Source organism: Pseudorca crassidens, chromosome 1 (genome assembly GCF_039906515.1).
Source record: "Pseudorca crassidens isolate mPseCra1 chromosome 1, mPseCra1.hap1, whole genome shotgun sequence".
Taxonomy (NCBI): Eukaryota; Metazoa; Chordata; class Mammalia; order Artiodactyla; family Delphinidae; genus Pseudorca; species Pseudorca crassidens.
The window spans coordinates 109,184,676-109,211,967 of NC_090296.1; the positions used below are offsets into that span (position 1 = coordinate 109,184,676).

The following is a 27,292-nucleotide window of genomic DNA, read 5'->3' on the forward strand; positions in this document are numbered from 1 at the left end:
TAGATATCTATATCTATCTATCCATATCTATATCTGAATCACTGTGCTGTACACCTGAAACTAACATGACATTGTAAATCAACCATATTCAATAAAAAACAAACTCTAAAAAAAAGAATAAGAAATACAAACAAGAATGAGAACAGGAGGAAGTGACAATGGTCTGTTGACTCTGGAAACAATCCAGGGGCCGACCAGGTATCTCTCGGGTCTGCGCTCTGGTGGCCGGCTGATAGATTCCCTAAGGTGATGAGCTATGATGCCAAACTTCCCAGTAGCTTGAAATAGCTGATTATTATCTGTTGTATTTTTCACTTTTTCATCTCCATATATGTCATCTTCTAACATTTTAGTGAATGCAGAACTACCCATGCAGAATTAGATGAAGAAGTCAGGAACAAATGAACAGATCTGGCAAATAATAAAATGTGGCAACTAATAAAAACCAAGACAGCAGTTGATTCCAAGAGAAAGATACTTATCCACACAGTATTATTACAGCAGGAATGAGACCAGAACAAACTTGTGAATCACAAAGCAAAAGCAGTCTTGAAAGTGTCCAATCAAATACAGGTCCTATATAATCAACGAGAAAAATTAAAATTCTACACCACAGTGTAAAATTTCGTGAGTATATCCCTATCCCACAAGTAAAAACTCTCTTTTATGTTCACACAGCAAAACCCAGCAGCAATATTTCCTGTCAACAACTGAAGAACATCGCAAACGTAAGAACTCCTTGACCAACTGGTCATGATGACTTCGTACAAGAAGCCCCAAGCTTTGCCCTCCCCCACCTGCCAAGTGAAGTTAATGACAAACACTGATGGTCCTATCCCAGGAACTCAGGAGAATCTGTGTTCTCCAAAGACCATGCTTGTGGATTTCTCTGAAGCTAACAATCAGATTTCCTTTCCTGGGAATTTCTTGCTTAACTCACCCAAAGCATTTTTTTAAAGAAGCAATACCTGTACTTTCCAGATAACAAGGTGGCCTAAAATATTATCAAGTGTCACAACTATTCAGGTTCATCTTGTAGTTCTTGCGCCTCTGACTGGTGTACCTGTGAGCTGACACTCAGGTCTGATAATATATTCTGCAACTGTACATGTTCATTTGTAAGTGGAACAATCTCTCTGTGCGGGCAGTTAGGAAACCCAGATTGAAACTGCTAATGTGAGCTGACTTCAGCTGTTGATGATTATGTAGTCAAGCCTTGACCAAGGTTTCCTGAACCCTGGCTAAAATCGGAAGTCTTGAGACGGCCCCAAAATGAATTCGCACGCTTCCCTGATAGTGAAACTTTTTAAAGAGCAGATGTCAAGATGATTTAAGAGGAGCTGAAATTTAACGTCTCAAGAAAACTTATCAGCAAATTAGGACAGTTCAGTTTTCAAGAAAAATCCGACAGATGCTAAAGAAGAAGTCATTTGGGTGATAGTTATTAGAGAAAGAACTGATTGGTTTTCTTCCTTCTCACCAGTTGTGGGGCCTATAGAGATGCTAAGACCAGAAATATGATGGGCTGTCTGCTGAGATGGGTGACAAAAACAATCTCCATGTTTACGTGGCATAGAAGACTTTCACTAACATGCAACTTGGACAATTCAATTTCTCCTTGGCGTGGGCAAAGTTTTGTGTCAACTGTCTTTTCAGGAGCTTTCTCCCCAACTTGTCATTGGGCCGTTTTATTTTGGGCCCTCTCCCCCAAATCATGAAAGTAAACGTTAGCCAAAAAAACCTAGATGACTTCTGATCTAAATCTTTCTATCAATTTAATATTTGAACTACATAAAGGAAGCTTTAAATCTTTCTACATTTACATTATGCTTAATCCCTAAAAATTTTCCTGCTGATTTTCACAGTTAGAAAGGCACTCAAAGCCTACCCACTCTGGCTATATCTTGATTTTGTTTTAAAGCAGGTACAGCTGATAGAGTTCATTAAGCCTCTGCTCAAAGACCAACCTGTTCTATTGCCTGTTACTGGAGTGCCACTTTGTTTCACTAGCTACCACTCTCATGCTGTCACTCACATCCTTCCATGAATTTAAATCCAACCACGGGTTATTATTTCTGCCATAGGCCAATGAAATTATCCTTAGGGATGACAATTCCTTCAAGGTCCTTAGGGATGGATGGTCTATATATTAAGTAACATCTATGGTCTCTGTCCTATTCATTGAGGGGTATTCTTTGTATCCAGTGGAGTTGAACTAGTGGTTTTTGTCCACTTATCCAGGAGCCAAGTCATAATGCAAACAGTCAGCGGCTTTCTGTATGTTGCCAGGTGGCCAGGAGTCCATACCCCAAACCGCCATAAACAGTAGGCACAACCATCCGCCCCTGTTCAGGAGAGGCCCAGGACTGAGCTAGCAGAAAGACTGAATTACTTACCACCTCTAGAGTGGGTCCCACCAGGCCAGGGACGAGCTCATGGGCAAGGCTGTGCAAGGAAGCGCTCTGTACCATGCCTGCCCTGCGGATATACAGAGGACTTCAGTCTCCTGCACTGTCAATCTCTCAGTCATCATGAGCTCAATTATGCACCGACAACAGCAAGAACAACAACAACGACGACAACAAAACAACCCCCAAAACGCTAAGGGCCACAGACTACCCTGGTGGAGGGACAGCCAACTGGAACCATGTGTTGAGAGACGAGGTGCTGTCCTGAGCATGTGTCCATTACGGGCCTGAGCTTTGCCTCTTTCCTCAAACATTCCACTGAAGCCCACGGGAGAGCCACAGCAGGACTGGAGAGACAGGAGGACTGGGCCCTAAAAGTCAGGCAACCAACAAATTGGATGGGGTTGCTTTTGGTTTTTTTGTTTGTTTGTTTGTTTTTTGTTTTTTTTGCTTTTTATGTTTGTTTTCTACAAATACAGATAGACAGACAGACAAACCCAAGAGCAGATTTCAAGAATCAACTGAGGCACAAGATAAACTACTTTGATGGTACACAGATTTTTTTTTCCTCCAAATTGTTCACATGAAATCAAAAATTTTCAAGGCATAAATAGGAAAAATTGGGGGACACGTCTCTGTCGGCCCTGAATTGTGCCGTAAATATCTCCATTGCTTGCCTTAGAAGGATGCCCAAACACATCTCGTAGGTAGCACATATCTGTGGTCTGAAATAGTTATCAAATTCTAATGACACTCTTAATCGAAAGTCTAAATAATATGCTGGTCAAGTACAGTGAAAGTTGACTGCCTGCCATCAATGACGTATTGGTTTCATCCTGAGAATCAAGGCACAGCCAAACATCATTGCTCAGAATGCAGATCACAACACTTTACACTGACGTGAGTTTGTAAACTTATGGTGGAGTTCAAATGAAGGCAGTTGATGAAAGCAGTTGAACCTGAGAGGTGGGAATGAATACAGAGGATAAATCCAGCACACATTTCCACATCAAACTACCCATGCCATTTACCAGGGCCCCCAAAGGCCACACGAGCGGCAGCGCCTAGATTCCCCGTCAGTATCTCTGCTCCACAGACACAAGTACTAAACGGCCTAAATCGTGAACTAGTGGTGAGGAAAAGGAGACCAAAGTTTAAAAGAAATCAAGGTGATGTTTCCTAGAAACATACCAACTCGTCTAAGAAGGATCCAGAGTAAGGGTGATCAGTAAGTAATTAATTGATCCTCCTGGCTAGATTTTATGGTTTTCCTAAAGATGAGTGGCTTGAATCGCTAGAATTTATCACACTATGTCTAGACTCTCTTTAACACACACTCAGTACAAACAGGTGGAGATGTACCACTTCCGACCACTACAGGTAGAGAAGTATGACCTCTGTTGACCATGGATCACAGCTGAAACATTAGTTTATACTTGAAAGGCCACAGCAGCCAGACATATGCGAATTCCAACTCTTCAGAAAACTTTGGACAAAAAAAAATGCATTACTTACATGTATGCGTCTTCTTTGTTACTGAGATACCTAGAAGAGAAGAAACAATGACAAAGGTAAGAAAGGAGCCTGTGTGCACTTCTTAGAATGTACATCATCCCCAGTGTACTCAGAAACGCATTTTGTTCAGATGGGGATGCAGAGGCAAGATGCATCTTCATCTCACATACAGCATCACTGGATCTACCCCAGTGTAACAAAACTATTAACAATGGGGCCAGCAAGCATGGCCTACTGGCTAAAGAGGTTCTGTGGTAAAAAAGCAGCAGCACGGACAGTAATTAAACAGAGTGAGAGAAGACTTATTTTTTATTTTCTTATTTTTTAAATTAAAAGAATTTTTTTTGCATTACGTGGGCCTCTCACTGCCGTGGCCTCTCCCGTTGCGGAGCACAGGCTCTGGACACGCAGGCTCAGCGGCCATGGCTCACGGGCCCAGCCGCTCTGCAGCATGTGGGATCTTCCCGGACCGGGGCACGAACCTGCATCCCCTGCATCAGCAAGCGGACTCCCAACCACTGCGCCACCAGGGAAGCCGGAGAAGACTTATTTTTGATTTTAAATAGGGGAGACGATCATGTTTATAGGCAGAGTGGGGAAGATTTAAGGCACAAGAGTGTGAAGCCAACTTACTCAGACAAGAGTGAACTGAGCCACAGGGCAATTAATTTGCGCTGGCCATTGACCTTGTGTTTACTTTTTAATGAAAATGGCTCTTTGTGCTCACATGAAGCATCACTTTTAATGGTGAGGGAAAATACATCCACAAACTGTACCTCTCTGTCTATACTTGTTAAAGTCAGAAGGGGAATGACGGCTACTTCTTGGCAAATGGCAGCACAATGAACAAAAACTATATGAAAACATAAGGGGCTCATGAGTCAGCACCCTTGATACTTCTAAGATGCTTTATAGAGAGCAGGTGAAGAGTGGAACTGGGCAAGATTCTGCACATAAGACTGCAGAAAGATAACGTGAACGCACACTTCAATGCAAACAGTGCTATGGCCACTTCAGAAGTGCTCCATTTTGAATTCTGTATGCTTCATTCTTCTTGGGGGATATTCTTGAGACCAAATAAGCTCAAAATCATATAGCTCTTGAAAACATTTAGCCTGTGACTAAGAAGTGTGGTAAACCTTGTGTGTCTTTTTTTCTTTTAAGTTATTAAAATAACTATTTAACCCTCCTCTGGAAAGTAACACTGTTGAAAAATTTGGCACTCAGATCAGACCTATTACTTAGCTATGGAATGTATCGGACAGGGAAGAAATCCGTTATGAAAATCCATGGTATAGCACAGGCAGAACAGCTCGGTACTTTATGACCACCTAGAGGGGTGGGATAGGGAGGGTGGGAGGGAGGGAGATGCAAGAGGGAAGAGATATGGGGACATATGTATATCTGATTCACTGTTACAAAGCAGAAACTAACACACGATCGTAAAGCAATTATACTCCAATAAAGATGTTAAAAAAAAATCCATGGTAGACATAAAAAAAAAAAAGCTAGAGTCAAAATTGTGCACCAAGACCAAAATCACACACTTGTTCCCCCACAGATTTCCACAGGACTTATTTAGGGAAGCTGAAATTACACAGCCCAACTCCAATTCTTTTTCCCCCCCTTTCTATGGAGAAAAACACAACTATTGTTTTTCATCGTGTTTGACTTGGCTTCACATGGTGAAGTGAGAAGCTTCTGCAAAGAGTCTTGAAGGCTCTCTCACATGGGAACTAACCAAAGGGTTTGAGGAGTTTTTGAAATAAACATTTTCATGGGAAGGGAACTGCCCCCAACAGGAGCAGTGAAGCAAATCTGAATACCACTTGCAACTCCAGCTCATGACACCAGCACCAATAAATGGATACTTTAGTGCTCTTTCAGCATTATGAGAGCTATATGTGTACTTTCCTTAGGAAATGATGCTTTTGGTAAAATCACTTTGAAGAGAAAGTGCTTATGCTGTCACTCCTGATTATTCAGAACCTTCACACAATTGGATTTAACACAGCCCCAAACAGACCTATCTATATTCGCTGAGTGTGGAACTATTTTCTCCTGACATCCAAAGGCCTGATGAAAATACCACTGCTTTGACTTTTCTACTTAAATTTATTATACAGTGTGATGCAGTATTCTCATCAAATATTTTCATGACAATTATAATGATAATAGATTTTGAAAATCTTTCCAGGAAAGCTGCCTGATCCTTGAGATCACAGCAGCACGGAGCTAAAACTTCTCATTTCTGTCTCCAAGAGACAGCATGACTTCTGTAAAAGCACAAACTCCACCCCTCAGTTTTGTTTAACTGCCAATTAGCGATCAGTACAAGTAATTGGGAGATATACCTACACAAGAGTTGCCAGATTTAGCAGAAACAATACAGGATCCCCAGTTACACTTAAATTTCAGACACTAGCAATTTGTTGTTTATCTGAAATTCAAATGTAACTGAGCATCCTGTATTTTATCTGGCAACCCTAACCTATACAAATAAAATGTAAATTATATCTATCACATGCAAGGAAAAACATAACAATAAATTAATAGATACACTTCTATGGAGAAAGGCTTAAAAAACACATCCCTCTCACAAAAGCAATATTTTTTAAAGTGCATTACAACTCCTAATTATGGAGACATAACTGTGCATAATATTTTCTTTTTTTCAATGTTTTTACTTAATAGCCATTATGAAGACAAAATTCTATTTCTCTAGGAAAAGCAAACGAACTGAAACAATGTGAACACACAAAAGACAAATTTAATGAAACAATCAGAAAATTTATTGGAATTCCCTTCCTTCTCCTCTCCTGAAAAATAACTGTGCTCACACAAATGTCTTGTGTCTCTCCTTTCTCTATAGAAGCTCCAGTTCTTCATATTAACTGACTCCACAGAAGTGGAAAAAAAAAAAAAAAAAAAAGAAAATGTCCTTCTCATTTCACAGATGGGTCAACTAAGGACAATTTAATCATCACAATAAAAAGTTTTCTGTAGAAAGTTAATATCTGATGGGAAGTGAGTCCATGGTATGTATTTAAAGCTATCTAAGGAGGTAAAAGAACTGTACTCAAAAACTATAAGACACTGATGAAAGAAATTAAAGATGACACAAAAAGAGAAAGATACATGGTGTTCTTGGATTGGAAGAATTAATATTGTTAAAATGATCATACTACCCAAGGCAATCTACAGATTCAATGTATTCCCTATCAATATACCAATGGCATTTTTCACAGAACTAGAACAAATAATTTTAAAATTTATATGGAAACACAAAAGACCCCAAATAGCCAAAACAATCTTGGGAAAGAACAATGGAACTGGAGGAACCACGCACCCTGACTTCAGAATATACTACAAAGCTACAGTAATCAAAACATCATGGTACTGGCACATAAACTGATACATAGATCAATGGAACAGAAGAGAGAGCCCAGAAATAAACCCATGCATTTATGGTCAATTCTTCTACGACAAAGGAGGCAAGAATATACAGTGGAGAAAAGATAGCCTCTTCAGTAAGTAATGCAGGGAAAACTGGATAGCTACATGTAAAAGAATGAAATTAGAACATTCTCTAACACCATATACTAAAGTAAACTCAAAATGGATTAAAGGCCTAAATGTAAGCGTGGAAACCATAAAACTTCTAGAGGAAAACATAAGCAGGACACTCTTTGACATAAATTGTAGCAATATTTGTTTTGGCTCTCTCTCCTAAAGCAAAGGAAATAAAAGCAAAAATAAACAAATGGGACCTAATTAAACGTAAAAGCTTTTGCACAGCAAAGGAAACCTTCGACAAAATGAAAAGACAACCTACTGAATGGTAAAAATCATTTGCAAATGATATGACTGATAAGGGGTTAATATCCAATATAAATAAATAGCTCATACAACTCAACATCAAAAAAGCAAACAACTCAATTAAAAAATGGGCAGAAGATCTGTATAGGCATTTCTCAAAAGAGGATGTGCAAATGGCCAACAGGCACATGAAAAGATGCTCAACATCACTAATCATCAGGGAAATGCACATCAAAACCACAATGAGATATCACCTCTCACTGGTCAGAATGGCTATCATCAAAAAGAACACAAATAACAATTGTTGGTGAGGATACAGAGAAAAGGGAGCCCTTGAACACTGTTGGTGGGAATGTAGATTGGTGTAGCCCCTGGGGAAAACAGTATGGAGGTTTCTCAAAAAACTAAAAACAGAACTACCAAATGACCCAGAAATTCCACTCCTGGGAATATATCTGAATAAAAAACAAAAACACTAATTCAAAAAGATACGTGCACCCCAATGTTCATAGCAGCATTATTTACAATTGCCAAGATAAGGAAGAAACCTATGTTTCCATCAACAGATGAGTGGATAAAGATGTGGTACACACACACACACACACATACATACATATATAATGGAATATTACTCAGCCATAAAAAAGAATGCAATTTTGCAGTTTGCAGCAACCTGGATGGACTTGGAGGGTATTATGCTCAGTGGAATAAGTCAGACAAAGAAAGACAAATACTGTATGATATCACTTACATGTGGATCTAAAAAATACAACAAAACTAGTGAATATAACAAAAAAGGAACAGAATCACAGATATAGAGAACAAACTGGTGGCTACCAGTGGAGGGGAGGGGCGAGAGGGGGAGGGGATTAAGAGGTACAAACTATTACGTGTAAATAAGCTACAAGGATACATTATACAACACAGGGAATATAGTCAATATTTTATAATAATTACAAATGGAGTATAACCTTTAAAAATTGTCAATCACTACATTATACAACTGTAACTTACATAATATTATACACCACTATACTTCAATAAAAACCAGAAAAACCCTGGTATAGATAGTGCATCTAATAAGAGTAAATATTAAAAAAAAAAAAAAAGATTTCTCCCCAAAGCATATCAGTCAGCAGTCAGCTCTATAACTAATTTAAACCTACAGGGTCCTGTCCCCCAGCCTTAGCTAAGCCAGGAATCCCCACCAGGGCTTGGGTGAAAGAGATACTTGAGAGGTCTGTGTGCCCTGGTTTGCAACCAGCAGCCATTTCTTCATCCCCCTCCTCCTTAAATGGGATGGCTGGGTCTTCCGTTTCTCTTTCTTCTCATTTCCCCAGAGGCTGCACGATTCCTGTCTTTCTCGCCATAGAGCTCATCCTTTCTGAAATCACAGCAGTCTACGCTGTCCATCTTTGTCCTCAAGTGGAAGGGGTAAGACTTATCCAAACCTAATGCTACTAGCAGTGACCCTGAATCGACCATTCCGGGAGAGCTGGGTTTTCTAAAGATAAATTATGATGAGTGTTTAGGAGGCAAATAGCTCTAATTCTACCCAGAAGTGGAAAAGAATAAACTTTTTAAAGGCAGTTTTTTTTTCACATCTTTATTGGAGTGTAATTGCTTTATAATGGTGTGTTAGTTTCTGCTTTATAACAAAATGAATCAGTTATACATATACATATGTCCCCAAATCTCTTCCCTCTTGCGTCTCCCTCCCTCCCACCCTCCCTATCCCACCCCTCCAGGTGGTCACAAAGCACCGAGCTGATCTCCCTGTGCTATGTGGCTGCTTCCCATTAGCTATCTACCTTACGTTTGGTAGTGTATATATGTCCATGTAAAGGCAGTTTTTAAGATAACTGGATTTGGAGTCAAGTTGACCTGAACTTACATTCTTAGTCCATCCACTTTCCTACCCAAGGCTGAGAGACCTTGGGCAACTTACTTCACTTCTCTGAGCCTGAATTTCCAGGTCTCTACAATTGTATATAATCATAATACTACTCAAAAGACTGTTGTGAAAATCCATACAAAATAAGGATGTGTAAAGACCTTTTTACAAAGTGGGAAGTGTGATATAAATGTTAATTATTAACTTTCACAATAGAGAGTGTGAAATAGAGTGTGTCTTACTTTAACAAAGGTGAATTAGAATGTTCTACTGAAAGCTATGCCATAGCTACTCATGACTTCCTGGGTTTCACACTGACTCATAGCCCGGGATTCTGATTTTCAGACCAAGGGCTCTGACTTCAAAATTCATATCTGCTGGAAGAGAGCATAAGACAGAGAACCGAGTTTCTAAAAGCAAGTGTACTCTGTTCTAGACCCCAAACTCCCCTGGACTCTACTCTCTAAAATCAAGGGAAGATACTTGCTCATGGGCAGGTAAGCTAAGTGGGCAAGGGGCTTGGATCACCACCACCAAAGGGTGTCAAACCAAGTCCAGATGTTGTGAAGGTTTTGATGTACTTCCCAATGCCTGGGAAGTGACACCAAGATCCTTCCCCAGAGATTCACAAACAGACCACTGAGCAAGAGGCATGCACGCCACAGAGACTGGGACTTCGTGGAGTTGTGGAAGAGTGATGGGTGGAACCAACTCTCTAAACGCAAAGCACTCACAAACCGTGAACCAAAAGTGACCTTGCTGGATGTTTTGGGAAACTCACTTAACTTCTCTGGGCCTTAGTTTTCTCATCTGTAGAATGAGATAGCTGAACTACACACTTGCTTGATTTCCCTTCTAGAGCCTTGATCAATGACTCCTTGCCGTGCTTTCAAGCTAACAAACCAAACTTCCTCTAAGCAACAGGCTGCCAGATCTACTTCTCAGTGTGAAAAAAATCTAATGTAGCTCACAATCAAGGGCAACCCCCTGAAACTTTTTTCTTTTTTCTTTTAAAAACCAAAGAAGAAAGAAGGCAGTATCCACAAAACGTTGTATAAGTAAAAGATACACTTCTTTTGGGTGATATTTTTAAATTATCTGGGCTAGAGAAAAATGGTACCTTTTGATAAAGTTGTGAGACTCATAATCTTACCCAGCCCATCATATATATATATATATATATATATATATATATATATATATATGGAGAGCGAGAAAAGCATTCCCAGGTAATGCTTTAGAGTAATTTCCAACTTAACACTATGATAACAATTTTAAATTGACAAGTAATATCCTTAAAATGAAGAGGAAAAAATCTCCACAACGACCCTCCCCAAACTAGGACCTCTAATACAGCAAGATTCCCTGACTCTATTTAGCCGACTATGCTTCAAAGTAAAGCAAAGAAAATGTCATGAAAATACCACAAATTTATCACTGTCAGGGTATCAGCAGTTTCAGAGTTACAGTTATGGCAAGAGTAGAGCACTTGAGGGATAGAATCTGATTTTTCCAATCAGTGCCAAATCTTGGACCAATTAACTTCCTTGATGGACTTCTTATTGTCTCTTGGTTTCTAGGCAATTATCTGGGTACCAAGTTTATTTTAACTTTTTTTTGGGGGTAAGAAATGGCATCTTTCCTCCTCCCCAGACATACCAATTACCACAATGGCATTTCCAGAGGCCCTGCATTTTGGACAAGTGCCTAGCTACAAAGATGTCCTTTTGCCACCTTGCTAATATTCAGCCTGTGTGCCTTCTCCTGTCCTCTCTCACAATTGTTGAGACAGAGATATATGCAACATGTATAAGTTCTGTGTTAGAATAAAAAACAGAAAGAAAAACAAACACAACAAAAAATATGTGAAATAACAGATACACACTACCATTATAAAAGAAATAAACAACAAAAACCTACTGTATAGCACAGGGAACTATATTCAATGTCTTGTAATAACCTATAGGGGAAAAGAATCTGAAAAAGAACATATCTATATATGTATGTTTATATATATATATATGTTTTATATATATATGTTTTATATATATTTTTTAATATATGTTTTATATATATATATATTTGAATCACTTTGCTATACAACTGAAACTAGCACATTGTAAATCAACTATACTTCAATAAAAAAATACCTAAAATAGGACACTGTGCAGTTTTTTTCTTCTTTTTGTTTTTAAATAGATCAGTGTTTCTCTATTTCAAGTGAGTGTGTGTGGCAGGGAGAAGGAGAGGTGCTGAATGATAATTAACAAAACCTGTTCTGTAATGGGCCAGCTTGTTACATGCATGTACACAAGCCCCAGAACACTAACTCTTCATTTCATTTCTAGAAAAGGAGGTCTCCAAATACGAAGGCCTTTGCAAGATTTATTCTCCCTCCTCACAAGACGCCTGCATTAAATAAGACGCCCATTATTCAAGCCGTGGTCTTGGGAGAATGGCTTAACCACTCTTGAACCTCTGTTTCCTTATCCATAAAATGGGGATAAAATTCTCAGTGCTAGGTTTATAGTAAGACTTAAATAAGGCCATTCACGTGGGACACATAGCAGAGTGTCTCTTTCCTTTTAAAGATGTTTCTAATTGCAGATACTTTGCACTGGATAAACAGAGAGCAACCCCTTGGGTGAAGACAGGCAATACCCATTAATTAGAGCCCTGCTGTTACAGAGACCAATAATCTGGTAAATAAACGTTTGAGAGCAAGGGCAGAACTTTCAGACTAAAATCTGGAAGATTAGACCCCCCTCCTGCCATAAAACCAACAAACACAGTGATAAGGTTGAGATCGTCTGGGTCCACCTGTTCCCTCCTGTCCTTCTCTTTCACTTCCTCATTGTAAGGAGCTGGTAGTTAAAACAGCAATTTATATGCAGCGTAAGAACATGAGATAAGAATCAAGGCCCAGCATGTAGGCTTTTTTTTTGAATGGCTAACAATTGTTTCATAAAGAAAACCTATCACTTTGTGCTGGCCTGTGTCCCTGCTCACCCCAGTCCTCACTTGTCCCATGAGCTTGCTCTATTCCACACTGTCAAGGAGAGAATCAGTGCAGGATTCAGATCAGGAACACAGCCCGAATAGGGCCTCGCCAAACAAAATGATGTTACAAAACAATGTCCTTGTCTAGGACAAAAGAGCTATTAATGATAATCAGTACATATTATTGAAAGTGCTCCAAGTAATCTCTGGACTTTGTTTTAAAAATTCTTAATGGACACTAATGCTTAGGGTTCACTTAAAAGAGAAATAAATTATGTGCCAGGGTTGCAGGGACCAAGGACAACACTAGGAAGGCATCAAAACATTAGCAACATTACGACAATCAAACATTTTTAATTGCATTAAAAAGCCTTTAAAAGGATTGCGCTCAGCGGTTCCCCGGATCTGTCTCTTGCTTCAACAGTGTTTGGACGGAACAGACCCAGGGTCGCCCTTTCCTCCAGCTTCCGACCACCCCCCAACCTTCGGAGTCAGCAACTCAGCTATCCTCGGTCACCGGGACCAGCCAACACCATTTTTTGAGCCGAACTCCTTATTACCGATCAACCATGAGCTCCCAGATTCGTCAGAATTATTCCACCGAGGTGGAGGCCGCCGTCAACCGCCTGCTCAACATGCATCTGCGGGCCTCCTACACCTACCTCTCTCTGGGCTTCTATTTCGACCGCGACGATGTGGCTCTGCAGGGCGTGGGCCACTTTTTCCACGAATTGGCCGAAGAGAAGCACGAGAGCGCCGAGCGTCTCTTGAAAATGCAAAACCAACACGGCGGCCGCGCCCCCTTCCAGGACTTGCAGAAGCCATCTCAAGATGAGTGGGGTAAAACTCAGGACGCTATGGAAGCCGCCATTAACACGGAGAAGAACCTGAACCAGGCCCTTCTCGATCTGCATGCCCTGGCTTGTGTCCGTGCAGACCCCCACCTCTGCGACTTCCTGGAGAGCCACTTCCTAGATGAGGAGGTGAAACTCATCAAGAAGATGGGTGGGGCTTCCCTGGTGGCGCAGTGGTTGAGAGTCCGCCTGCCGATGCAGGGGAACGCGAGCTCGTGCCCTGGTCCGGGAAGATCCCACGTGCCGCGGAGAGGCTGGGCCCGTGAGCCATGGCCGCTGCGCCTGCGCGTGCGGAGCCTGTGCTCCGCAACGGGAGAGGCCGCAACAGTGAGAGGCCCGCGTACCGCAAAAAAAAAAAAAAAAAAAAAAAAAAGAAGATGGGTGACCACCTGACCAACCTCCACAGGCTGCTGGTCCCCAGGCTGGGCTGGGCGAGTATCTCTTCGAAAGGCTCACCCTCAAGCACGACTAGGAGCCTCCGGAGCCCAGTGGCCTTTGAGGAGCCCCTCTGGTGTTAGGGCTTCTTCTTGAAGCCCCGCTCTGTGGCCAGTAGGCAGCTTGTTAACCACACTGGAGCCCTCTCCCAAGCCATGGACCAAATGGAAACAATAAAGCTTTTTGCAGGGAAAAAAAAAAAAAAAAAAGCCTTTAAAAGTCATTTAGAAATACTAATTATGAAGATAAATTATACTTTAACGTGAGGTTTCTTTTATGTTAGATTTGAGCCTAGGTTGAGCTGTTTCGATGATAATACTTCAGCTCCTTTACCAATCGAGGTACTTTTTACAACACACACACAAAAATTAATTTTAGTTTGAAAAGTGGTTATGGGAATGAATAAGAGAAATTTTTTCTGGTTTTTGAATTTAAAAAAAATGTTTATGATTGCACTCCATCTCTAGGTCATATTTCCTGACATATGTGCCCAGAAATACCTTTTAGTTTTGGGCAGGCAGGACAGAGCTATACACTCTTTCAAGTCCTCCCTTTATCTTTGACAAAACAATTCCAAGCACAGAACATCATTCCTGGTCCCCCAGCAAAGGCAACATCAAGAGACCATCAGTCTATCCTAGAAAGAAATTTTGAGACTAAACTTATTTGGGAAACATCCACTTTCTCTTTCAGAGATGACTATTCACTGCATTATGAAAAGTCCATACCTAGGGAGGGTAATTTCTCCTCTTATGGCTTGCTGGTGCCAAATGTATGATTAGCACTAATGGACAGTAAGAATAATAAGAATCTTTGTTCTTTCACATTGATTTCCTTTTATCAAGTCTCTATCCTGAAAATGGAGTTACCCATTAGATATTACTTGGTTAACTTAACTTTGATCTTGGAGAGCTCTGGGCAGAGATGTGAACTGACAACTATTAACACTTCCAGCTTAGCCTTCTGGAATTGAGTAGTTTTATCTTATAAGTGAATGATCCAACTCAGGTAAAGATCAACATATTTTACCATGCTTTTCCAGGAAACGCTTTACTTATATGCCTCTGAAATCTGTTGAAATTGTCTATCTTTGCTACTAACAGGGCAGGGACGGACTTGAATGATCTGTAGGTGACATGCTTGGATGTTGTCAAACACGTGGCTCTAGCTTCAATGCCCCAAATCAAAGCTACCAGAACTGGTTGGACAAGGATGACCCAAAGATTATGGAGTTGGGGCCCCAAAGCAAGTCAGGCTTCTCATCTATTATGTCCTTGTGTATGGATACTCCTCACATGTTATGTCCTTGTATACTCAACATAATCATACCTCATGGACCATGGATCCTGGTCAGCATACCAGATCAAGGCAAATAATGACTGAAGAAATGTCACCTGGTCTGCAGCCATCCCAAACCAAAGTCTGCTACTGATGTCAGAAGCATGGATAAAGCAAGGGTATACTAGTTATGGCAAAGGAGGAAACAATTCCATGGGTTCACTCGTGTGCTGAATCACCTAGAAAGGAGAGGGAATCTTTTGAAGTGGAAACAAGGGGAATTTGGCTCTAAATTTGGAGGAAATGAGCTCTACTCTCAGAACTAGGGTGAACTAAAAGCCCCAGAATCCACTGGGGTATCAAATAAGTATTTAGAAGTGGAGAGATGGCTTCAGTTATTCCGGAATGTACAGGATACCAAGGGTCTGTAAAGGTTTCTAAAAATGTCAACATTATTATCATCTTGAAGAAGAAAGACGAAAAGTCCAATTAAATCAACTATCTATAGCCTTTCCACTCTCCTCTGATGACAATTTTTGGCAATTTGTCTGGATTGACCACTGCTGGGTGACAATTCAAGAAAAGAAGGTAGTTGCCAGGGCATTTACTTTGCATTCACAGAATTTATCGAGTGTGATAATTAGATGCAGAAACTCTTCTCCCATATGAGATTTAGAGTCAGGAAAACTGGATCCCAGGTCTAGCTCTGTCACTTGCCAGCTGTGTGAGTTTGGCCAGAATACTTCATCTCTCTGAGACTCAGTTTCCTCATCTCTGAAACAAGGGAAAATTTTTTTCTCCTTTCATCTGGCAATGCAAACACTGGAAATGTAGGCTTAGGAAGTAGTTATGGATGAACACCAGGCTTTCATCACAACATTGTTTCTATAAGCAACACATGAGGGGGGAAACCACTCACATGTCAACAGTAGAGGAAGAGTTAAGTAAACGATGTATGTTGACATAATGGAATACCCTACCATTATTAAAATAATGAAAACTTAATCGTGGGCTTCCCTGGTGGTGCAGTGGCTAAGAATCTGCCTGCCAATGAAGGGGACACAGGTTCAAACCCTGGTCCGGGAAGATCCCACATGCTGCGGAGCAACTAAGCCCACGTGCCACAACTACTGAGCCTGCACTCTAGAGCCTGCAAGCTACAGCTACTGAGCCCACGTGCCACAACTACTGAAGCCTGCGTGCCTAGAGCCTGTGCTCCGCAAGAAGAGAAGCCACTGCAATGAGAAGCCCATGCACCACAACGAAGAGCAGCCTCCACTCACCGCAACTAGAGAAAGCCCGCATGCAACAACAAAGACCCAACGCAGCCAAAAATAAATAAATAAAATAATTTTAAAAAATTAAAAAATCTTAATCGCAAAGAAAGATGTCTTAGGAAAATCAAAAGACTAAAAAATATACACAAGATTAATGACATTGGTTATCTCTGAGTGGAGGAATTATGAATGATTAGTATTTTATCTTCTTTGTCTATGTTTTTTAAAATTTCTATAATAAAGCTGTACAAATAAGATTTTAACAATAAGAAAGAAAAGTCAATATTAAAATGAAATAATGAATGGAAATGTGACTTAATATCGGTTATTATCACAATCATCACCTCCCTGGGACCATTAGGAGACCCAGTTTCCTATGGCAACTACTAATTGCATTACACACTCCAGGGAACTCTATCTGAAGTCTTTAGTATATGTGTGATGGCATAACTGGCAACTATAGGAGGGCCCCATGGTGATGGGCAATCTCATAATACAGTTGACTCTTGAACAACTCAGGGTTAAACCACATATAACTTATAGTTGGCCCTCTATAACCATGGTTCCTCCACATCCATGGGTTCAACCAACACTGGGCCGTGTAGTATTGTAGTTTTTACTACTGAAAAATATCCGCCTGTAAGTGAACCTGTGCAATTCAAACCCATGTTGTTCAAGGGTCAATTGGACTTGGTAAAGTAGTAATCGAACCACCAATCAACATGCTGATGAAGGTCTGAAAAATAAGCCTTTTTGAGTTCAATGTATAATGTTCTAGAATGCAGTGAGAAACCTGGACTCTGATGTTGGACAAGCCTTGACTCCTGGGTAAACAAGTGTCCTTTAGCTACCTAACAGAGGTTTTGTTTATCCTGATGACTAAGGGTATCTGATTGTGCTGTCAGCACATTCTAGCATTCAGGTCCCCCATGGGTTTGTGGAGACCTCTGCAGAGCATGTGTGGTCTCAGACACTGATCACAAATCCCTCAAGACAAGAGTGAGCCCTTTTGTCAGTAACCCCTGAGAACTCACTGGGACTCAGAGCCATGTCATGTGAAGAACAGGATCTTTGGAGAGAGGAGACCCAGGCTGCAAGCCCGGCTTCACCACCAACAGTGAAGTCATTTCACTTTAGGCAAGTTACTTAGCCTGAGCTGCAGTTTCAATTTCTGTGGGATGGAGGTAAGAATACCTTCTTTGTGGGGCTGTTATGGTCATCAAATGGAACACACACTGCAAAGCTGAAAGCTGTCAATGGTTCTTGAACTCCATTACCTAAGCAAGGTATCTTACAGCAATGCGTTGGAATGTCTCCACGGAGAAGGGAATGAAAAAAGGCCTATATGTCCTTGGACTGCGGCATTAAGGTGGCACTGAGCTTCGGAACAAACTATGGGTTCTTTTTGAGACTGATATATCTTGTCATAATTTGTTTGATTTCAGTTAGCACAGCCCGCCCTCCCTCTCTCCCTCTCTCTCTCTCTCTCTTCCTGCTTCTTTTAGTCTTAAGAAGATTGTAATGGCTTGAGTCACATTCCCCAAGAAGATATGTTCAAGTCCTAAGCCATGGTACCTGTGAATGTGACCTTATTTGGAAATTGGGTCTTCACAGATGCAGTCAAGATGAGGCCATATGGGATTAAGGTGGGCCTTCAATCCAGTGATCGCTCGCTGTCTTTACAAGAGAAAGGAGAGGGATATTTGGATACAGAGACACAGAAGACACAGGGAAGGTCACATGAAGATGGAGGCAGAGACTGGAGGGATGCAGCTACAGGCCAAAGAATGGTAAGGACTGCCAACAACTATCAGAAGCTAGGAGAGAAACTTCTAGAAATTCTCCCCTAGAGACTTCAGAGGGAGCACGGCCCTGCTGATTTTGGACTTTTAGCATCCAGAACTGTGACAGAATACATTTCTGCTCTTTTAAGCCACCCAGTTTGTGGCAAGTTGTTACAGCAGCCCCAGGAAATTAATACAAAGGTCCAGGAAACTTTAAGAGTTTATCTTGACAGTACTCTGGAATTTTTCAAAACCAGGATGTGGCAGTTTTCCTGCTACCCCTTCAAATCCATTCTCCCATCTTCCATGGCAGGCACATTTTATTTTATTTTATTTCATTTTATTTTTTTAAAAAATTTGGCTTTGCCATGTGGCATGTGGGATCTTAGTTCCCCGACCAGGGATCGAACCCACGCCCCCTGCATTGGGAGCGCAGAGTCTTAGCCACTGGACCACCAGGGAAGTCCCAGCAGGCACATTTTACATAGGCAGACAGAGGGCCAGTTAGAATTTGCATTTCTCAGAGTCCCTTGGGGCTGGGTACAGCCACAACACTAGGTGGTCCCCAAGAATTGTGATCTGAAGGAGGGTGTGTAACTTCCATGTCACTTAAAAGGAAATGAAGGAAACTCCTTGCCCAGATCTCCCCTCTCTCTCTTCCCGTGGACTGGAATTTGCATGAGACCGCCATCCAGTTCCAACCATGGGGGAAGGGCCATCTTTGGAGGCAGGACCGTGGAGCTCATGAGCCGGGCTTCCCTGGCAGCCTCCACTGGCTCAAACCTCACAGGCGAGAGAAGCAAATCCCTACCCCATAGAGGCCACTGTGTTGTTGGGTCTCTTTGCTACAGCAGCTTTTAGCCTTTACCCTAACAAATACAAATGATTAGGAAGGAACTCTCGTTTACAGTTTAGAAGCACCAAATGTTAGATCTGGAAGAGTCTTAAGAAATTGTACCTCTCCCTGGATAAGGACTCAGGAACTTTAGGGCCTGAGAGCAATTAGTGATTTGTTCCAAGTCAACCGGCCAGTGAGAAGCAGGGCAGAGAATGGCGCTCAGCTCTGCAGGCTCTGAGGCCTGGCTGTGTTCAAGTCTCCCCACAATCATAGAAGACACCTCAACAGACCACCCACATCATTTGGAAGCATCACTTAAGCTAGACCGAAATCAGATCCCGTCAGCCCCTTGCTCAAACTCCTTCCATGGCTCATCAGGTCCTCCACGACCCAGCCCACCTGGGTCTCCAACTCGTGTCCTCCTCTCTCTACCTGGCCTAGCTCACTCTTCTACACTTGGATTTTCTCTGAAGCTCTGAGCTTGCTCTGGCCCTGACTCCTTTCTGCTTATGACTCCCTCTGCCTGGTTCAATTTTCCTCCAGATTTTCCGAGTCCTCCCTCACATCCACTCCTATCTCCGCTCACAGGCCACTTCCTCTCAGGATGCTGCCCGACCAGCTCATCCAGAACTGTGTTCCCTGCCCCATTCTCTACCTTGCTTTACTTTTCACAGTTATTTCTCTTCTGACACTCTATTAAATAGTTGACGTATGTCTTTCCAACAATGTCAGCTCTTGCCGGCTGGAACTTCGTGTTCCTGATTTATCACTGAACTTTTTAGTGCTTTGAATGTACCTGGCACAAAGGATAAGCTCGAGAAAATCTGTCCAGTGAACGAGGATGGCTCCCCAAAGCTATGCGTCTAGTTTACCGATTGTGACCCCAAAGCTTAGTCCTCCAGAAATGTACAGAGAGCCCAAGGGGAATATAGGTGGTGGGCCAAGTGCTAAATGAGACGATTTAGGGGCACAGAAGGAAAGGTTTGCCCAGGTGAAGAGAAAGTGGAAGGCTCCACACAAAAAGCGAGAGGAGGGAGAACACATACCGACCCCAGTACCCACAGCAGAGGTCAGGCAATCAATAGCAAAGTTAAAATGGCCCTTTTAAACACTTCTGATAAAATCAATTTGGTCATTACCGGAGCTGAACACAGGGCACATCGGCCTCATCTGTTAGCAAGATCTTTATGATCTTGTTAACGGATCCCCGACATAGAAGCTGTAAAGGTTATAACCCAACTTGTAAAGCTAATCTCATATTGGCTCTGGGATAATAAAGAACCTACAGAAAAATTCCCACTTAGCCATATGTTATATAGCAAGAAGCAAGGGCTTGTGTGGCTTCTCACACATGGCAATTCAGAATAGTTTAACTCTCCCACTGCTGAGATGGAGAAAGCTATTTTGGAAGCACTGACTTCAGTACTCAAAGTTCTTAGATACAACAGCTTAGAGGTTGGGTTTAGCAATCTCCCTTCTATTCAAAGTGACTTAAAAATAAAAGTCAGGATACCACCAGCACTGAATTATGCTGGGACCGAGAGGAAATAGCAGTTTGGCAAAAGTCTCTTTGCCAAACTTAGTTTTTTATTTTTAATTTTTAAAGATAGCTCTGTTTTATATTTGTATACCCCAGAGTTCAAATCCTTGTATTATTATTATTATTATTTGATATGTGAGTTTGGGGTCATTCTTCTTAAATTGAATAATGCATCATCATTTCTTCATTCATACCCTTCTGGACCGCATGGTCCAGGGCATGTCTATGGGGGAGTAGTACTGAAAGGGAAAACCAGTTTATGCTACACAGCAGGTTTAGAAAACACAACAAACAATCACAAAACCTTTCTGAGTGGCCTTGAAAAGGAAACAAGGGGAAATGTGAGTGCACCAGGCATTTAGTTGCTGTACTGAACGTGAAATATGTAGGAGTGATATGATACAATGTCTGAGATTTGCTTTAAAATGCTTCAGCAAAGAAAAAAGGGAATAGATAAAGCAAGTGGGACAAAATCTTGTGTTGAATCTGAGTGTTGGGTATACCTGAGTTCATTACACTGTTGCCTCCGTTTATATATGTTTGAAGTTTCCATAATAAAATAGTCCTTATTGGCTGGAAAACATTAAAAAGCGGCTCAGTCTCCCTCACACAGAGTTTGGGAGTGACTCTGCCCGTGCGTGTGAATACACAGCAGTCATATTTCCTCAGCAGCTGAAAAAAGTGTTAGTCACTAGAGCAGGTTTGCATACTTTGTAAAGCAGATACCCGTAGAATATTTACTTATTTATTTAGTCATTCATTTTATTTTTTATATGAAAAGGAATATGTCATCGCTTTTATTCCTCCCCTTTAATTCTCATTTCCAGTGAGGTCTTAGTCTTTCCAATCATGACTTTCTCAACCATGATACACTGCAGGAACATTGGTTGATGAGGGAATACTGGAATGTGTTAAAGCCGTGTGAAGGAAGCACACAGAAGAACATAAATCAGGAGAACTGACTTTGAATCCCACCGGCCCCTCACCAGCCCTCCACCATCTTTTTACTAGAGTTTTGATGGCTCTGCCCTCTTGGACAATCTTTTGCGTGATTCCCTTTGTTCTGAGCAGCCCACATTTTGTTGGCTGGATGGAGGCCCGTAAGTGGCATATAATAGCAGCCACCCTTAAAAGTTGGCCAGCTTAACCACACAGAAACCTAAACAGAATCAGAAGTCTCTTGGTTGATGATTCCGAACAAAAACGTGAGAAATCCCAGCTACCCTCTTAAATGGTTATTTTAAGGCAAATGGCTGTCTCCAACTTGCAGTTCAGTCCCTCTGCAGGTAATTTCTTTTTCTAAATTTATTTTGTTGAAGTACAGTTGATTTATACCGTTGTGTTAATTTCTGCTGTACAGCAAAGTGTTTCATATATTTATATATATATTCTTTTCCATATTCTTTTTTGTTATGGTTTATTACAGGATATTGACTGTAGTTCCCTGTGCTATACAGTAGGACCTTGTTGTTTATCCATTCTATATATAATAGTTTGCATCTGCTATCCCCAACTCCCAATCCATCCCTCCCCCCACCTCCCCTCCTCTTTGGCAACAAGAAGTCTGTTCTCTCTGTCCCTCTGCAGGTAATTTCAATTCATCATCCAGAATAGCAATCTGATCCTCATTTAAACAAGATGGAGCAATCTCCATGAGGGTTTTTTTTCCCGAGTCCTACACTTTGAAAAGCTCATTTGAAGGTTATTCAAGGGAAACTTGCAAGTTCACCATTGTAACAACCTATTCACTCTTGTACAATGGACAGCATATTTTCACCCCATCTTCTGATTCTGTCATCTCCCTCTGTGAAGTAAGCAGTGAGGATACTGTTAAACCATTTTACAGTGAGGAAACGGTGTTGGAAAAGTGGAGGGGCATGCTCAAGGTCAACTGGCCCCTGTATGACAGAGTTGGGGCCGGAGCTCAGCCATGCAATGTTTTCAGTGGTCCTTGCAGTTACTTCCTCCCCTGGCTGAACCCTTTAAGGGCTCCTCCCATGCCCACATCAAAAACCAAAGGCACCCAGCAAACAGTACCAGAGACACACGTCTGAATCCTGGCTCCAAGAGCTGCCTGTGTTCTCCCATCACCTCCCACCAGCACTAACATTTTCACCAAAAGGCTCTCCTAGCTTTTTTTTTTTTTTTTTTTGCGGTACGTGGGCCTCTCACTGTTGTGGCCTCTCCCGTTGCGGAGCACAGGCTCCGACGCGCAGGCCCAGCGGCCATGGCTCACGGGCCCAGCCGCTCCGCGGCATGTCGGATCTTCCCGGACCGGGGCACGAACCCGTGTCCCCTGCATCGGCAGGCGGACTCTCAACCACTGCGCCACCAGGGAAGCCCTGGCTGTCCCTTCTCATTCTGTGCAGTTGGGATTTGATAAACCAGAGTTTAGATGGTTTACTGCTGCACAAGTAAGTGCCCCTTGTTCTACTCCTATCTGTGAACAACACAGGAGGAGACCTGCCCAAGCCTCTGGGACACTCCTTGCTGCCAGAGGAACAGACTGGACTCCTGTGATATTATATTATGCAAACGCATGGTGATCCACTCTGCCACTCACAGCCATGTGTCCCGCCCTCTGCCCTTTCACCCACGCAACATTAAAACAGCGCTCTCAAGGCCTTTATGAATTTGGAAATCAACCCCTATCCAGGGAGGTAGCTTTGGTTACTTCTGTTTTCAAAACCGTCACTCATGTGGTCCCAGAACCAAAGGAAAGTGTGAAACTATTTGACCATCTCATAAATGGACAACAAAGGGACAATCTGATCTTTCAGCTCAAAGTAGAATTTGCTCAAGTATGAAACCTGAGACTTGCCATCTACATAACCTGGTTGACTGGATGACTGTTTTCTCCCTGCCCATGTTGTTAGGCACTGTGTTAGGTGATGGGATACAGCAAGATATCAATTGTCCCTATACTCATGGTGCTTCGGGGGAAAAGCCTACAATACGAGAGTATCGGCCCAAGCCTCAATGGGTGACCCAAATTCCATTCTGGCTATCCATTTCACATCGGCCCCATCCACGCTCCTAGATGTCATTTCTTCTCCCTAGTGAAGCCCAATTATAGCTCTTCACATCCATGAGCTTCAAGAGTAAAAAGTGTTTGGGCGGGGGGCACTGAAATGTTAATTTAGCCCAACTCTTAGCACATTCTCTTTGCATTGTTGGTCACTTGAGGGCCTGTTGACTTTTTTCGGGTCCATCAAGGAATGTATGTCCATCAAGGAATGTATGTGACAGGGATTTCTCCCTGCTTATATATTTTCCCATACAAACATCTTGATTTTTAAATTTGTATTCTAAAAGATTCTTATATATGATCTGATTATTCCAAATAATTCCTACAACTGCTGTATGATGAAGATAACTGATCTTGTTACTCTTTATTTATACAAATAAAGCCTATGGCTCAGTTTCCAAAGTAACAGAACAAATAAAACAAGCCATCTCCCTGTTGCCAATATGGGAATGTCAATATGATATCACATGGCTTTGAACTTAGACATCAGGAACCTTTCAGCCAACTCAACATCCTCCTGATTATTAATAGTTTTCCCCCAACAGTCATATTTGGTGTCACTTACTGAAGGGTACTTTAAATATGGCTATAAAAAGTACACAGATGAAGCAAATTCAGGATTTTAGTTTCAGCAAATGAAGGCTAAGTGACTAATCAGAGTGAATGTGACTCAGTCAGGAGCATTCATGGCAGAATGAATCAGCCGCATACAGCAAGTCTGGCACCAAGTACTGCTTCTACGACCACCACGTCTCCGATAAAGCACGAAGCTGCGCAGAAATCCGACATCACTTCCAAGCTGACAGAAGTATTATTATTATTATATATTATGGTGAAACTCTGAGCCTCACTGTAAGTCGTCATTTGATATAGTTTTAACAATGACAGTAAAATACCGCCACAAGTGGCACTGTCAACTTTTCTATGAGGGCTACCGTTTCCTCACGGTGACATTCAAAGTACAGAGTCTCCTTCATCTAAAGGAACTGTCCTATCCGCTCGCTAATGGGAACAATTCATTTAACCTGCACTGGAAGTACAGCCAAGGAATGGAGTAATAGGTACAAGATCCAGGGGGAATCAGCTCTCCCAGCCGGCCCCTCCCGCCATTTGATTCATTGACAAGAGTTCCACTTTCTTTCCACTTAGGCTGACTTACAGAAAAAAAGGACATTCCAGAAAATTAAGTTAACTATTAGCCAAATCCCCTCATGCTGCTGGCTTGGATTACATAACAATTCCCTAATTCCAGAAGCTGGGGAACAGGAGGCCCATATTTCTCTGGTTTCGCATCATTTTAATGCCCCCTTCACTCTCCCCTCCCCTCCTCTCAGCCCACCATAAGGCCACATGTGTCTCTGACAGGCTACAGAGCACGGATGCCTCATGTGTTTTAATTACCTGGGACGCTTGTGCTTTCATTGCAGTGCATCCTGGCTTCATAAAATCCTCACTTCCCAGGACCCTCACTCACTGCCTCTGACCCACTCACCAGATCACATTTGCAGAGCCAAAATTCTAGAAACAGCACCTGCAATCATTAATGTATTAAACCGCTGTTCCAAAATGACTAAACGCATTATTTCTGCTGTAGGAGAAAATGCTGAGGGGAAGCAAGAGCAAAGGTAAAAGACCTGATTTTCCTAAAATGGAGATGGCCTCGGAGGCATTTATATTCTCGAAGGACACAGTTGCGATTCTTCTGATCATTTTTAAATCAACTTAATGAGTGTGAGATGGTCCTCTCGCTAAACTGATATAATAGATAAACAATACCTGCACTTACGGTGGGCAACTGAAACTGGGAAACTGTTTTCTGAGATTCTAAAGGGTTTTTCAGGGGAGCAAAACTGAGGGTCCGACATCTGAAAGAGGCCTTATGTTCTGCCCTCGCTCTTGACTGGCTGACACAATAAAGAGGGGAAGAGATTTTTGTGCCACAATAAACGAAACACAACTCCAGCTGGTATGGATTGCTTTTTGTAGGATTTTGAGTAATGTCCATATTACAAATTTTACCTCTACTTAGGACTTCCTTAAAAGGTAACTAAATGCCAAGCCAGTTGCAATAATAAACATCTACAGAGCTACATAAACCCCAACAGACTACTTTTTCAAAAACCAAAAGCCTAAGTTAGATGCTCTTTGTTCCACACAGCTGCCCAAATGAGGCCTCCCCTCACCCCAATCTCACAAGAACAGTCAAAACCCCAAATCGGACCTTTCTGACGATCTTTTACAAAGTGAATGTTAAACGCAAACAAAGTATCATCTAACCAGCTGTCCTCATCCTCTCAATCTACAGAGCTGTCCACATTTGCTCTTTCCTTCCTCACATCTAACTTTTCTGTTCCCAAACACTAGAAACTTCAGAGCCACTCAACGCACTGCAGAATTTCTGCCAGGTCTGGATCACACCAGGCCTGCTCTTGTGTTAATGAAATCAGGCCCGCTACTCAGTACAATCTGGGGTCTACTGCAACCCTGAAGAGACAGAAATGTCTCATTTTTACACGTTCCTCCAATTTCATAAGGTATTTTTGTTATTGCAAAATCCAGTGCTTTATAATAAATTTATAGGGTGCCTAGGGGGATAGCCATTCATATTATACGGCATCTCATTCACGGTTCCTCCGGGATGGAAACGCAGAGCTATACCTCTCAGTCAGCTGACAACTCTCACCTGTGAAGTTCCTGTCTGATAGGACAAATGAGACTCCTTTGGGATTCCACACACATGCAGAATATGAAAGCCAACCAAGTGAAAACGGTGCCACTCTGCTCTTGAAGTAGGATCACCCAGGTAAGCTGGAAAAAAGCTCCCGTGTTTGCAGTCATGAAATGATTACATATTTTATGGTAGAAACTGGTAGAAAGTACCAATCTTGAGTGATTTTTACATACTTGATGCTGAAATTGATGTGTCACCCCTTCCTCTTTCTTTTCAGAAGCATCAGCAGCCACAGTTATGTACCAAGGAGGGGAGAATGCCATGGGAGCAATGGCCCAGGATGCAGGCAATAATTTAAAAACAATAAAAATCCCAGCTAAGAGCTGGTTTGCTTTTGATTATTACCATGGGCCGACAATTCTAAACAATGTCAGTGGTAAAATATTCTTCCCCAGGGCCAGCCACTTCCATCACCTGCCCCTGTCTGATATGGCACTGTGAAAGCCTTCCGATATCTTTCTTAAGATCCATCATCACTTAAGACAAAAAAGTAATATATATTTACTGCAGAATATTTGGACAAATTTTTTAAAGATTTAAGAAGAGAATTAAAATCCCATTAACTCTACCACTTATTAATAATCATACCCCTTTCTGCCATTTCCTTTTGTTATTGAAAAGAATTCTACTATGAATATCCTTGATACACAGATGTTTATTAACACGTGATTTTTTAAAAAAGTACATTCTTGATAGTTTAACTTTGAAAAAGAATTGAATATATATTAAGGCATCCTGTAGAAAGTGTTTATTGATTTATAATTCCTAGAGTACTGTATACAGACATCATCATGAAAAATAAATCTTGATAGTTGGCTAAAAAGGTATCTTCTTTTAATTTACATTTCTTTGTTTACTTATGAGATTGCTTTGTTTAACTTTGTTGACTTT

General features: G+C 41.6%; 2 protein-coding genes across 2 annotated transcripts in view; one reads left to right on the forward strand and one right to left on the reverse strand.

Moving 5' to 3' along the window:
• Positions 1–3,942, reverse strand: part of RORA (RAR related orphan receptor A) — a 185,566-nt gene extending 181,624 nt beyond the window's left edge. The window contains exon 1 of the mRNA XM_067749080.1: positions 3,924–3,942. The gene's annotated coding sequence lies outside the window, so the exon portion shown is untranslated. The remainder of the gene's footprint in view (positions 1–3,923) is intronic.
• A 9,263-nt stretch (positions 3,943–13,205) lies between these two features.
• LOC137230211 (ferritin light chain-like) lies at positions 13,206–14,003 on the forward strand. Its single transcript, XM_067749055.1, has 2 exons — positions 13,206–13,647; positions 13,877–14,003. Exons 1-2 carry the CDS (start codon positions 13,206–13,208, stop codon positions 13,960–13,962), a joined length of 528 nt encoding a protein of 175 aa, XP_067605156.1. The 3' UTR covers positions 13,963–14,003.
• Positions 14,004–27,292: the final 13,289 nt, after the last annotated feature.